Source organism: Heteronotia binoei, chromosome 7, assembly GCF_032191835.1.
Source record: "Heteronotia binoei isolate CCM8104 ecotype False Entrance Well chromosome 7, APGP_CSIRO_Hbin_v1, whole genome shotgun sequence".
NCBI classification, from domain to species: Eukaryota; Metazoa; Chordata; class Lepidosauria; order Squamata; family Gekkonidae; genus Heteronotia; species Heteronotia binoei.
In genome coordinates, this window is record NC_083229.1 from 57,085,698 (window position 1) to 57,100,672 (window position 14,975).

General features: G+C 45.8%; 1 protein-coding gene across 2 annotated transcripts in view; it reads right to left on the reverse strand.

Annotated features, from left to right (window-relative positions):
- The window catches only part of PREX2 (phosphatidylinositol-3,4,5-trisphosphate dependent Rac exchange factor 2), a 202,395-nt gene that overhangs the window by 102,023 nt on the left and 85,397 nt on the right, over positions 1–14,975 (reverse strand). For both annotated transcript variants that reach the window (XM_060243668.1, XM_060243667.1), the window contains exons 16-19: positions 5,303–5,445; positions 4,319–4,411; positions 1,491–1,639; positions 849–934 (exon numbers count right to left, since the gene is read on the reverse strand). In XM_060243668.1, the coding sequence (XP_060099651.1) occupies positions 849–934; positions 1,491–1,639; positions 4,319–4,411; positions 5,303–5,445 (471 nt within the window). The remainder of the gene's footprint in view (positions 1–848; positions 935–1,490; positions 1,640–4,318; positions 4,412–5,302; positions 5,446–14,975) is intronic.

Below are 14,975 nucleotides of genomic sequence, written 5' to 3' on the forward strand. Positions count from 1 at the left end.
AGTCCTGTAGCGTACTAGTTTAGGAAGTGATTTCCAAGGGTCTGACATATAAATTGCCATGTCATCGCAAATAGATTAGTTCTGATATTTGAGTATCCTATCTGAATTCCATTAATAGCAGAATCCTGACTAATTATTTGGGCTAGTGGCTCTAAAGGTAGAACAAAAAGTAATGATGATAAGGGACACCCTTGACATGTACCTCTACGCAACAATATAGGAGAGAAATACAAGTCATTAATATAGAGGTTTGCAGTAGGAGAGGAATAAATTGTTCGTGTAGGTCTTTAAAGTTACTGACAAAGTTCATTTTTTTTCCAGAAGAGTATGCAGGTAATCAAATTCTACCATGTTGAAGGGTAAAATTAACAAAGATTGTACCTGATGGAGCTTGCAATAGTGGATAACTTCTATCATTTTCCAGATATTATCGGCCAGATCTCGATTAATGATGAAACCAGTCTGATCCTTGTCAATATAGTCTTTAATGATATGGCAGAGGCAAATTGTAAGGACTGCAGCAAAAATTTTGTAATTGCTATTAAGCAATGAAATCAGCCAATATGAGGTAGGGTTGGATTTCTCTCGGCCCTCTTTTAGTATTACTATTAATTTTGCAAAAGCCCAAGAAGGGGGCATAATTCCATGTTGTAAGATATTATTAAAAACTTCCTTTATGGCTTGGGTTGGATTTGTCTCTGCCCTCCTTTGGTATTACTATTAATTTTTCAAAAGCCCAAGAACAGGGCATAATTCCATGTTGTAAGATATTATTGAAAACTTCCTTTATGGCTTTAATGTTCCTAAAAGACATTAATACTTAAAACCATTTAAATCCCAATTCCTACCTCTTCCAACAGCATGGACAACAGAAGGACCAAAACCTCGTATTTGGAATCCAAGACCATCCACAGAGTCAGGGATCTTCACTGTCCTGACAGCAAAAGAAACCTCATCATAAATGATCCTAAGTTAACATGTTTATTGTCATTTTTCAAATTAATAAATATTTGTATCTATTCAAAATATTCTAAAGCTTCAAAAATACCTTACACATTGTTTTTTCACAAAGCTTAACATTTGGAAAAAATATAAGTACTATCTACATAATTGTTTACTAAATTGTTTACAGGTTATTTCATAATCTTCAAAAACTGCTTATAGGGTTTATAAATGCATTTAATAATTGTATATTTGTGCATTTTGTGTGTTTAAAATTTTCTTATATTACTGACAAAATATCAAAATGAACAGACAGATAAATTTAATACTTAATAAAGTTATTCAAAAACACTCATTACCAAGGACTTAAATTATGTAAAGCCCCTTTCAGCAATCACGCTCTTCAACCAGAATGTCGTATATTCTTTTCCAGGTATTTGATGTTTAGTACTAAAGGATCTGCTTCTGTCCAACCAGCATAATATATATGCCTTCATAAATGCATTCTGATCATCTTTGCAATTTCCTAAATCAAAGGAATGACTTACTCCCTGGGCTTTGTGCTCACAAGCACCCTGAGGGGTTTTCTGCTGATTAAACATGCTTTCAGAAAGCTATCCACTTCATTGAAGGGTCTCAAAAAAATTAGGTCACCATTAATGGCAAAGATCTTTTTTCCAACTTCCAGGCCTGCCATCTAAGTAAGAAAACAAGGCGAACACAATAAATTACTTTAAAGAGGCCAGTGATGCACTGGTTTCCTTTGATTGCACAGAGGAAGGCAATGAAAAAATATGTTTTATACCCATTATTGTGAAATTCACATACGTCTCATAAAAGACCAAAACACTCTACTAAAAAAGCATAGTAGAGCATGGCTTTGTTCTTTATTTCTATTTATGTAACCCTCAGCAGCTGTAGATTAAGAAATTAAAATTTATGCTGGATTATTTTAACTCACCTTCTTTCCTTATTAATTCAGAGGAAGAGATGCATTTGAAAACTGCAGAATTTGCTGAATGTTTAAGGCTTGTCAATAGGTATCTAAAGTTACAGAAATCATCACATCCAGGTTAGTGTGACAATGCAATTGCCAACAGCTCTGGGATTTTGGATGAAGAAGATGAAGAAGAAGATATTGGATTTATATCCCGCCCTCCACTCCGAAGAGTCTCAGAGCGGCTCATAATCTCCTTTCCCTTCCTCCCCCACAACAGACACCCTGTGAGGTGGGTGGGGCTGGAGAGGGCTCTCACAGCAGCTGCCCTTTCAAGAACAACCTCTGCCAGAGCTATGGCTGACCCAAGGCCATGCTAGCAGGTGCAAGTGGAGGAGTGGGGAATCAAACCCGGTTCTCCCAGATAAGAGTCCACACACTTAACCACTACACCAAACTGGCTCTCCACTATGCCAAACTGGCTCTCTGAAATGGGAATATTTCTCAAGGAATATTCATAATGTGTTTAATAACAAAACAAAGGCTGGATATAATCACCTATTTGCCAATAATAATCCTGTTTCATTTATAACCATCACAAAACACTTACACATAGTTCAAACTAGATTTTAATAAATAGCTAATCTGCATAATCACATTTTTCATTTGAACTTTTAAGTGTGAGTTAATCTGGCATTATTTTTAAGCATGGTTTACTGGCAGTTTACTGGCTACCTCCATTTGGATGCAACTCCACCCTGGCTGTAGAACTGCCTAACATTACCACCATTATAACCTAACATACTCATTAACTATGCTGAGAGGTGCTAAACTAAACCAATATGATGCTCAGCACCAAGGCTGCCATCTCACCTGGCTATTCAAACCAATGAAGGTGTGTTCTAGGAATGGCCCTTAAGTGACTGAGGGTACTTGCCAATTAGCTCTACTTACGTTCTAGCAACTTGACTACACATGCCATCTCTAGTTAAGCCCTAACCAGTCTCAAGACCAGGCCTGTTTATATCACTAACACGAAACAGGCAGAAATGATCCAATCTCCAAGCCTGTCTGGACAAGGTCTAAAGTATAGTTTTAATGCACACAAGAACAATTTTAAACAATGCTCTCTCTCTCGGCTTGACTTCGCGAACGAAGATTTAAGAAGGGTGCAGTAGTCCACGTCTGCTGCAGGCTACCATAAATTTAAATATGTTAAATGTTGCAATGATAATTTAGAGCTACCATGTACAGATAGCTCCAGCGTACTCCTGAAGATTGTGTCAGAAAGACTTTTACAATATATTCAATACTTGAGCAGTGTCATGCATGTTTCTACACATGCAGAACTATTTTCCAATCTGAAGTTAATAGCAACACTCTATAGCCGCCTTTTCAAACCATATTCCTTTGAAATTAAATATCAAGCTATGACAGCACTTGCCTCACGGTCCCACTGGATCGCTTCTATGTGCTGTTTATAGCTACCCCAGCCCCTCTTTCTTTTCAGTTCTTCCTTTTAAAACTTCCACCTCAGGACTATAGAACTCAAGGGGTGGGTATGATTGATTTCTCTGTTCTAGTCTCTTTTGGGGTTTTGCTTTCAGATGGGTGTATAATTCTAATTTGTAGGGGACCACAGCAGTTTTGAGTTTTCCCAAATTATAGGCACCAGAGAACTTTAACATAAACCACAGATATTTATTATAACACAAAGACTTAAACTGGGGATATGGGCGATATATACATGGGCTATAGTGTATCTCACACAGTTAACAAGTTGCTCAGTTACTTCAGGCTTTTAAAATATCTTTCTCTTCTTAGGTCTCTCAGGTTCACAGTTTATATATAATACACTCTCCACCACTAGTATAGGTTGGCCTCTTGGGTATACTGTGCCAAGTCTCTCAAGTCGACTGGAGCCTCTACTCCCAGCCCTTCTGACTTCCAGACCCACGTATATTCCCTCAACCACCACTCTAGATCTTAAGAGATGTATATAAGTGTCTGTGACCGTTCAGGTCTTCACAGAGATGCTCCTTCTTAGTCACACACAGCCCCTTGCTGTTTTCATAGCGCTAGCAGTCAGCTTTTCTTCTCACGAAGACTCTCCACAGCTACTGCCCCAGCTCCCTCAAAGACCAACTCTCTCAGATTCTGTCAGACACCAACTCTCTCTGGCTCTGTCAGGCACTAACTCTCTCCAGCTCTGTCAGGCACTAACCGACTGCCTCCACCGTTAGCTGTCCATCACACTGAGAGTTCCGAGCACTCTGGCCCCCACCCTCAGGTCACCTGACGCAGGCTCTGTGCGTCTTTGGTTTTCCTTGGTTTTCTGTTAACCCATACCTTACCGTCACACAAGCTTATGAGAAATACTAATGACAAATGATATATACTAGTTACACTAATGATAAATGATACCAATGTACTTATCACCTCAGCATTTGATCCCTTTTCTACTGCTTTAATTATTGGCACTTTGTTTTTGTCTTCTAAGCCAAAACCATAGCTTCCATCAGTTGATTTAATCTGGAAAGGGAGGAAAGATTATAATTTTTATAAAAATATTTTAATGAACTACAAATAAATTATGCCATCACCATATTGCCATCACCATATTGTAACACAATATTATACATGTAACACAATATTATACATGTAACACAACATTATACATGTGTTCAAGTGTGACTACCTGATATATTGTTTTCCTATGAACAATCAAGTGCTAGGATTACTACCACTGGAAGCCTTCTGGAGTTTTTGAAATCTTTAAAAGCAATCTAATATTCCAACAATGTATTGCTACAACTGCTGAAGGCAGAAGCTTTCCTTTTAAAAAAAAGGGGGCAGCATGTTTTCTCCTATAACACCATAAAAAGGAGGAGACAAATTCATTTAAAATGAGAGCTGGGGATTCAGTGGTTGTGGAAATATATAGATACAATACTAGAGCATAATAGCAATTACCATTTTTTTCCCTCCAAAAATCTTACAGTGTCATGATAGAGACAATGGCTGCAGGAAAAGCCATTTGCTTATTAGGCCCAGTCTCCTGATGCCAAGCCAGCTGGAACTGCATTCCTGCTCCAAAAAAAAGATCAATAGAACCCCATTCTAATACACAGGCCTAAATCTTCAGGTTGTGCAAGTCATACAGTCAGAAGGTCAAGCTGCGTACCCACCTGCTTAAGCTTCATCACTTATCCACCTACTTATCTGCCAGTCTAGCTATTCAACCACTTGTGTTTTGAGTTACACTGTCCTGCACTAATTAGGTTATAAAGCTTTATTGACTCACACCTCAGGAATACAATTACACTAACTATTGTGATAAAAACAATATATTACAGACATCACAAATGTACCGGGTATATTGGCAAAATACAAAAACACAAATATACATTTTTAAAAACTTACCAGCAATGATTTTGCTATTACATTTTCCACTACTTTTAAATCATGTTTCATAAGTCTGTGCTTCATGTTTGAACCTTCCATTTCTTCATCAGCGAAAAAACGAAACAGCAGAGGTTCATCTTTGAATTCACTTTTTTCCAGTACTGCTCAATACACAAATAAAATATTAATTTATTCTGTCTCATATGACATATGTCTTTTACTTCAGATATTGTAGAATTCTAGTAATGATTCCATCTATGTCTTTATTCCTAGGTTTGAAATATTAATGGATGCTTGCAATGCTTCCTAGCAAACTAAGGCCTTACAGGCTCAAGAGCTCTTCCCCATCTCACATTGCATTTTGAGTTACAGAAGAATCTTATCCTGCCTCCAATCCCAGTTAGGACTGCCAGATTTGGGATCCCCCATTTCTACAACTGATCTTCATATGATCAATATCAGTTCACCTGGAGAAAATTGCTGTTTTGGTAGGTGAATTATATGGCATTATGCTGTGCTGAGGTCCCCCAGCCCAAACCCCACTCTCATCAGGCTCTTCCCCAAAATCTCATGGTATTTCCCAACCCAGGGCTGGTATCCCTAGCCCCAGACAGAAGTGGCATCAGCATGCACCCTCTATCTGGAGCGCAAAAGGTGCAGTATAAATTTTAAAAATACAATATAACTGAAGATGAGGGGCAGATAAAAAGCAAGTTGCTTGGTTGTTGGGAAGAAGGAAGCAAGCAAACTGAGGATATGGGTACTGCCAGAGGAGGTAAAGAGGATATAATGAGATTCGGGCCCTGCGGGATTTATCGAGGTTTTGCGGGACTTGCAAAACGGAGCTCTTCCACCACCAGGCTTTTAATTGATCCAGTGAGTGTCCCTCTGGTATTAACTGGGTTCCCCATCACCTTACCATGATGGTGACTGTGCTGTGTTAATAGATAATATCCTATACACTGTTGTTTGGCTTGCCATCTGTGTCTGTTATGCTGTTTTGCCTTTGTTTTTATACAGTTATGTTTTTATGATGTTTTATTTTTAATCTGTAACAGGTGTCTAAATTTCTGTTGAAAGCCACCCTGAGCCCACTTGTGGGAAAGGGCGGAATATAAATTTAAAAATTACATTAAATTAAATGAGGGGAAGGAAAACTGGGAAAAGTGAGGTGCCCCTCTCAAGTATTTGTAGGTTCTTAACTGCACAAGTGGGCCTGGACTATCCTAAGCACCAGGGGTGAAATTCTAACAGGAGCTCTTATGTATATTAGACCACATGACCCTGATGTAGCCAATCCTCCAAGAGTTTACAAAAAAGAGTCTTGTAAACTCTTGGAGGATTGGCTACATCAGTGGTGTGTGATCCAATATGCAAAGGAGCTCCTGCTAGAATTCCATCCCTGGCCAGCACTGCACAATAGGGATGGCCATGAACTGGTTGATGAATCAAAGTTCATCACAAATTTTGGTCTGTTCGGGATTCATGAACCAGGACAAACTACCACAAATATTGGCACAATTCATGGTGGTTCATGACAGTTTGTGAAGACCAGAAAGCAGAGTTGAAATGACTGCTAACAAGAAACAACTGAGTGGCTGGGAGCTCCCCACCACTCAGCTGTCAGATATAAATGATTCAGAGCTATTTAAACACTGACAGTTTAAATGCTTTCTGCTACCCGGAAAAAGTCATGGGGAGAGGAAAGGAGGATTTAAATGATCTTCCCAGGGGCACATTTAAATAGCCCTGCTTTCTGCTTCCTGTTAAAGCCAAATGTAAGGCATTTCTTGGGGGCACTTCACCCACACCCTTCTGCTGCCCTTAGTGATCTGCGACCAGCAGAAAGGTGGAAGGGAAGTCCCTCCCTGGAGATCCCCCCTTTCTGTTGGCCATGGCCCACCATGGCCAACAGAAACTTCTTCCCACAGGCTCAGCTGTCTTGGGCTTGCTCACACAGCCTGTTTAAAGGGGCAACACCATGCACCCTGAGGCAGCTCAGCTAGCACAGATAAATCACCTTTAAACAGGCTGCACAAGCAAGCCCAAGACAGCTGAGCCAATGCAGAGAAATCTCCCCACTGGTTCAGCTGCCCCAGCGTTCTAGTGCAGACCTTTTAAACGTATTGTGCAAGCAGCCCAAGAAAGCTGGGCTGGTGTGAAGTCTCTCCATGCTGGCTCAGCTGCCTTGGGATACCTAGCGAAGCCCCTTTAAACAGGCTGAACAAGTGAGTCCCAGAAAACTTGGCCAGTAGAAAGTAAGGGGTGAAGTGCCTTCCTGGAGGCACTTCATTGCCACCTTTTTGCTGGCTGTGGCTTTGAATGCTTTGCAGGAAGGCAAAGAATGCTTTGCAGGAAGGCACTTCAATTCCAGATTTGGGATCAGATTTGCCAGATTTCACTCCTTTTTGCTAGCTGTGGGAGGAGGTGAGGTGCCCCCTAACAGCCAATTTATCCCTTCCTTTTTGTTGGCTGGAGAAAGATGCAGCCAGCAGAAAAAAGGCAGTGAAATGCCCCTGAGAGGCACTTTACCCCCATATTTAACCTTCTGGTTTTGCTCCCCCAGCTTCGAGGCCAAGGAGAGCAAAACTCTCTTTCATAGGGAGCGGAAAGCCGGGTTTTACTTATAGGCCCATGAACCTATAAGAATGGTTCAGTTCAGGAACTGACATAGCCATTGATTCAGTTTATGGTTCAGTCACAAACAATGAACTGAACTGCAAAAATGCAATTCATGCCCATCCCTACTGCACAATTGAGTCAGAGTTTTCCTAGGGTGAGCCTACCGGGGTAGGGAAGGAACAAAAACTTAAGATAGGGCAGATAGGTTGGATGGTGAATGGAAATCAGAGAAGGAAGCAGGAAAGGAGGAAAGGGTATGAGAGCTTTCAGGAAAGGGATGGAGGAAATATTAGAGAAGGGGAAAATGAGATGCCCTCCACAAGTCTTTCCAAGCCACCCACTTGTAAACATCAAGGAACATTGTACACAGGGCTTTTTTTTTTAGCAGGAATGCAGTTCTGGATGGTTTGGCATCAGGAGACTGGCCCTAATAAGCAAATGCAATCCTACTGGGCTTTTTCTACAAAAAAAAAGCCATGTGCTAAACAATGGTGGCATCAGGGGTTGTGGCCTAATATGCAAATAAGTTCCTGCTGGGCTTTTTCTACAAAAAAGCCCTGATTGTACCTCTGAAACAACCAAGTCTATGCATCATCCTTGTCTATTACTGATATACCGTGGCACAAAATCACCTCTTACATTAGGACATTAATACTTTACAAATTTCCTTTTTTAATATCTGGCATCTAATTCAAGAAAAACAGGTTGCTTACCTGTAACTGATGATCTTCGAGTGGTCGTCTGTGCAGTCACACACATGGGTCTTGCCGCAGGCAACGGATCCATACCTCGGAGCTCCAATAGCTCGCCTATAGCGTCTTTTGGCGTGCTTTCCTCCCGCCCTGGGGAGCAGGCAGCGACTGCGCATGCCTGGAGCGGGGGGAGAGCGCCCATTCCACTCAGTTTCTTCCAGCCGCTGTTGCAACTGACACTATACAAGATTAAGCAACAATTACAAGAGGCCAGCAGCGGGGAAGGCTGGGTGGGCGTGTGTGACTGCACAGATGACCACTCGAAGATCATCAGTTACAGGTAAGCAACCTGTTTATCTTCTTCGTGGTCTCTGTGCAGTCCCACACATGGGTGACTAGCCAGCTAAATGTCCTGGAGGAGGGTGCTGGTAAAAGAAGAGAGTTAGTCACGTAACCAAATCACATCATATTATGCAACATAGAGATGGAAGCGGATGCACTCACCCCTGACTTCAGTGGAAGATGGATCTGAGGACCGCTTGACCGAAGGAGGCGTCACGTCTCGCACGAACGTCTAAAGCATAATGGGAGACGAACGTGAATGGTGAGGACCACGATGCAGCCGCACAAATGTCCTCTAGGGAGACGCCTTGCAGGAAAGCCGAAGACGTCGAGACCGCTCTAGTAGAGTGGGCCTTAAGACCTTCGGGCAGAGGCTGTTTAGCCAGTTCGTAACACAACCTGATGGCACTAACTACCCATTTAGATAGTCTCTGGGTAGAGATTTTGTGTCCTCTGTGAGGATTTCCGTAGGCCACAAACAGATTTGGGTCCTTACGGAAAGGTTGTGTACGATCAAGGTAGAAAGATAAAGCCCTTCTAACGTCCAGAGGATGCAGGGCTCGTTGTCCCTGGTCGGATGGGTTGGAGAAAAACGTTGGTAGAGAAGTTGAAGTCGATAAGTGGAACTGGGAGACAACCTTAGGAAGGAACGCAGGGTCCGGTCGCAGAACAACTTTGTCCTTGTGGAAAATAGTGTAGGGAGGATCGTGGCGGAAGGCGCATAAGTCACTTGCCTGTTTGCCTGAGGTAAGGGCTACCAGCAATGCTGTCTTCCAGGAAAGAAGGTTAAGGTCTATGGTAGCCATAGGTTCAAAGGGAACTTTCATCAAGCAGGAAAGGACTAGTGACAAACTCCAAGACGGGACGAAGGGCTTAACAGGTGGATTGAGGTGCAACATGCCCTTAAGAAAGGACTTAGACAAGGGATGGGAGAACACCGTTTTGCCATCAACAGGGTTATGGAACGCAGAAACTGCAGATAAGTGAACTTTTAAGGAGGAATAGCAGAGTCCTGATTTCTGTAGAGAAAGTAGATAATCAAGGATCAGGTTAAGGGGTGCTGATTCTGGCTGCAGATGATTAGATGTCGCAAATGAGCAGAAGCGCTTCCATTTGCGTTGGTACGAAAGTCTAGTGGAAGGCTTCCTTGTGTTAAGGATGATGTTGGCTACCTCTGTGGAGAGGCAGGCGGATGTATTCTCCAGGCTGCCAAGGCCAGAACCCGAGGGTTGTGATGTAGAACCTGACCACTGGCCTGGGATAAAAGGTCGCCCACAGGAGGAAGACGGCGGTAAGTGTGGCGGGACATTTGTAGAAGCCTCGTGAACCATGGTTGCCGAGGCCACCATGGAGCAATGAGGATGCAGTCCGTGCCATCTCGTGCTATCTTTACCAACACCCGTGTCAGAAGGGGGGTTGGTGGGAAGAAGTAGTGAAGAGGACCTGTCCAGCTGTGTAGGAAGGCGTCGTTGCCCCTCCTGGAATAAAATTGAGGACATTTGGCATTTTCCCTGGAAGCAAAGACGTCCACCTTGGGCGTTCCGAAGCATCGGAAGATACGACGAAGGTAGGTCGGATTGATGGACCATTCGTGGTCGTCTATGCGAACCCTGCTGAGGGAGTCGGCCAGAACATTCTCCACACCTGGGAGGTGAATGGCAGTCATGTAGATGTTGTGCTTGACACACCATTCCCAGAGCAGTACGGCTATACGGCACAGGCGGAGGGATCTGGTGCCTCCCTGCTTGTTTATGTAGTAAACTGTTGCCATATTGTCCGTGGAGATCTGAACGTGCCGACCCCTTATCAGTGGGAGGAACGATTGAAGGGCCCTGTGCACAGCAATCAGTTCTAAGCAGTTTATGTGCATGGCCCTCTCGGGGGGAGTCCAAAGCCCCCTGACGGTCTTGTCCTCTAAGTGGGCTCCCCATCCCCACTTGGAGGCGTCTGTTGTCACGATGGCCATCGGAGGAGTCGGTAGAAACGGCATGCCTGCGAGGAGATTGTTGGGTACAGTCCACCATGTGAGAGATAGAAGTGCTCTCTGCGGAACAGTGAGTAAAACGCTCTGCGGTTGCGCCTGGGGATGGTAGGCTCGTACAAACCAGAGCTGTAGTTGTCGCATCCGTAGCCTGGCAAAGTAAAGGACAGATGTTGTGGCGGCCATGAGGCCCAGCAGGCGTTGGATTGTGAATGCAGACTGATGAGGCTGTTGTTGAACTGACTTGGCTAAGGCAATGATAGTGCCCGATCCTCGGGGAGGAAAGCACGATGGAGAGAAGTGCGTAGAAGAGCCCCTATGAACTTGAGGTCCTGGGTAGGTGTGAGGTGAGATTTTGAAGCATTCACACGAAGGCCCAGGGATTTCAGAAGGGTGAGAGCTGTGTTGAGGTTGTGCTGCAGCTGATGTTGAGTCGGAGCTATGAAAAGCCAGTCGTCGATATATGGGAAGACTGGGATGTTCCGAATGCGAAGCGCAGCTGCCACCACTGCCATGCACTTGGTGAAAACGCGGGGTGCAGTGGAGAGGCCGAATGGCAGGGACACATATTGGAAGTGGTCCTGGCCCATGGCGAACCGCAGATACCTCCGATGTTGAGGTCGAATGGTCACATGGAAGTAAGCGTCCTGAAGATCTAGAGAAGCCATCCAGGAATTTCTGGGAATAAGGGGCAAGATGGACTGCAGGGAGATCATTCTGAACTTCCTGTATTCGATGTGCCTGTTGAGCTTCCGCAGATCTAGAATGGGACGCTTGCCTCCATCCCTTTTGGGGACCAGAAAGTATCTCGAATAGAAGCCTGTCCCTCGATGTTGAGGAGGGATGGGTTCTATGGCGTTTTTCTGGAGCAAGTCCAGGATTTCCTGATGGAGGAGTGAAGACGGAGGGGTAGCAATGAAGTAGTGGTGGCGAGGTGGAGAAATGAACTCGATTGCGTAACCTAGGCGCACGATGGTCAGCACCCAGGAGTCGGTTGTGATCGAGTTCCAAGTGGGAAGGAATGGGGAGAGACGTGTGCGGTAAGCAGGTGGGGTTTGGAGAGAGTCAAAGAGACTGCTTGGGAGGGAGGGAAGACTTCTTGATCTGTTGTGACCCAGGTCTTTGTTGAAACTGAGGCTTCTGCTGCACATTCTTCCTCTTCCAGAAGTCGTTTCGCTTGGGTGACCGTTGGCGCTTCTGGAATGATGGTCTCCAGGGTTTTGCACGGTTGAACTGTTGGGAGAACGGTTGGGAAACTCCCAAGCGTTTAGCACGCTTGCGTCCATCATCCACTGAGGTGAGAACCTCGTCGGTAGAAGCATGGAAGAGGCCCAGACCATCAAAAGGGAGGTCCTCAATTTTCTGCCTAATGTCCGGCTGTAAGTTGGTGGATCTTAGCCAGGCGTGGCGACGCAGGGCAACAGATGAAGCAAAGACCCTGGATGAGCAGGAAACAGCGTGGCGTATGGTGTTAATCTGTTGTTTCGACACTCTAGACAGTTCGGATACCAAATTAGAAGCCGTTCTCTGGGAAGGTTCGGGAAGGGAAGGGATGAGAGGCGTAAATTGGTTAGCCAAGTTGAAGATGTAAGCCGAAAAGTAGGCTAGATAGTTATTTAACTTGGAATTTGTGGAAGCGAGGTTGAACATCTTCCTGGCCAAAGTGTCCAACTTCCTGCCCTCTCGGTCTGGAGGTGTCGGATGTCTGGAGGGCTTAGCCTTAGTGGCTGCATGCACAATGATAGAATTAGGCGATGGATGGGAAGCAAGGAATTTGGCCTCGGGGGCGTGAACTCTGTAGAGAGATTCAAAACGTTTAGAGGTGGGTGGAACTGAAGCAGGCTTGTCCCAGGCCTTATGGAGGCCTTCGAGGTGCACAGGTAGCATTGGAAGTAGTGAACCCGGTGGGAAGTCTGCTTGCACCAAGTCATGTACAATGTCAGACACCTTTGGTGAGTCCGACGGAAGAGTAATCTTTAAGGCCTCGGCCATGGTGGTGATCAGATGCAGATAGGCCTTGGACGCGTCCGATGGGGAAAGCCGGGGCTGTGGCGCCGAGTCGGAGACTACAGAGTCAGGGTGGTCTTCAGAGTCTGATGATGCTGACGAGTCACCTTCGGAGTGGAAGTCCTCACCCGAAGGAGGATGTGGTGACGGGATCGGGTCCAAAGTGCCAGTCTTAGGCTTTATGATCTGATCACGCTGGTCCGTAGGAGCGGAGACCGGGGGAGCGATCGAAGCCGAGGCTGATGGAGTGCGCGGCCTAGGGACATCGTGATGACGATAATGGTCCTGGACTCGGGGCGGCTCCGCATGGGAGTGGTATTCGTGCTCTCGAATCCAACGGTGGTCACGGGGTCGGGGAGAATCACGAGAATAATCAAGTTCTCGGGTTCGATCATGGTCACGGGGTCGTGGAGAATCCCGAAGTCGATCGCGTCCACGGGGTCGAGGGGAGTCCTCGTACCGGATCCGAGGTGTGAGAACCTCACGGCCGAAGAATGGTGCTGAGTACGGGGAGTAACGCGATCCCTCTACAGATGGAGAGCGAGAGGGGTGGTGGTAAGACCGGTGTCTGGGCGAGGGAGACCGAGAGTAAAGGCGGTCGTACCTTCCAGGGGCATAGTAGTCGTGTTGATAGTAGCTAGAAGAGCCGGAATCGCGGCGCCTACGTGGAGATCTGGAGCGACCTCGGAATGTCGGCGACCAGGATCGGATTCGATGTGCAGGAGGATAAGCAGGCGAACGAGAGCGGGCTCGATTAGTGGGAGCCTGAGTTGCAGAGTCCTTGTACAGGGGAGAAATCCCGATATCTCGGAAGGATCCGATCCGAAGAGGTGGTCTAAGGTATGCTTGAGTCGGGTCGGCAGTCGGATCGGGCTCTAGGAACTCCGAAGGAACCACGCTATGCACAGAAGGTGAACGGGATTGAATTGGTATCACCTCCACTGCTGTGGATGAGTGAGGCGTCAGTTGCGGCATGTCGGTGATGACGTCCGACGGGGCCGACAGTTCGGGCGGAAGTGACGGCTGTGCTGGAGGCGTGGGATCCATGAATGTCGAAGTCGAGGTAGGTGTCCGAGGCTTCTTGGGAATTGAATGTTACTCGTGGAGTTTTCTCGAAGCCGAATCAGCCGATTCGGAATGACGAGCTTTTTTGGGCGCCGAATCCGTGGATTCAAAATGGCGTGATTTCTTTGAAGTCTTATGGCCGGTATCGGCGTGCTTCGAGGGTTTCTTTTCGGACTTGTGCGGCTTCTGTTTTGAGAGAACCACGTCCGTAGAGGCCGAATCTCCCGCTCGTTGTTGGGGAGGCGGCGAGTCCGACGCGGGCATAGCCCTCAGGGACCGTTCAAGCAGGAAGCTCTGGAGCCTGGCTGCACGGTTCTTACGGGCCTGCTTGCCGAAGTTAGCACAGTGAGGGCAGGAGTCCACTCGATGAGCTTCCCCCAGGCAAAATAGGCAGTGGCTGTGGCCGTCCGAGGTGGGGATTTTGGTCCCACAGCGCGTGCACTTTTTAAAGGTAACTTTCCCTTCCATGCGCTCCGGACAGGGGAGGGGAGGGAGGGAAGAAGAGGGGAAAAGATAGCGCAGAGACGGGCCTTTTTTCTTTTTTTAAAAAAATTTTTCGGGACAAAAAATAGGAAATATAATAAAGAAGGAGAGGAATACAATACCAAGCGGAAATGAGGAGAAAGAGAAACGCAGAGGATGAGGTAACTGACGAGCTAAGGAGGAACGCAGCGAGGAGGGTGTTGTCCGGGCGGCGGTAGGGAAGAAACTGAGTGGAATGGGCGCTCTCCCCCCGCTCCAGGCATGCGCAGTCGCTGCCTGCTCCCCAGGGCGGGAGGAAAGCGCGCCAAAAGACGCTATAGGCGAGCTATTGGAGCTCCGAGGTATGGATCCATTGCCTGCGGCAAGACCCATGTGTGGGACTGCACAGAGACCACGAAGAAGATCTCCAAATTAAAGCCCAAATCACTGTACAGTGCATTATAGGATTGTAAATCACCTTTCATGCTTAGTCATCAACTGATTCAGCAATCCAAAATTA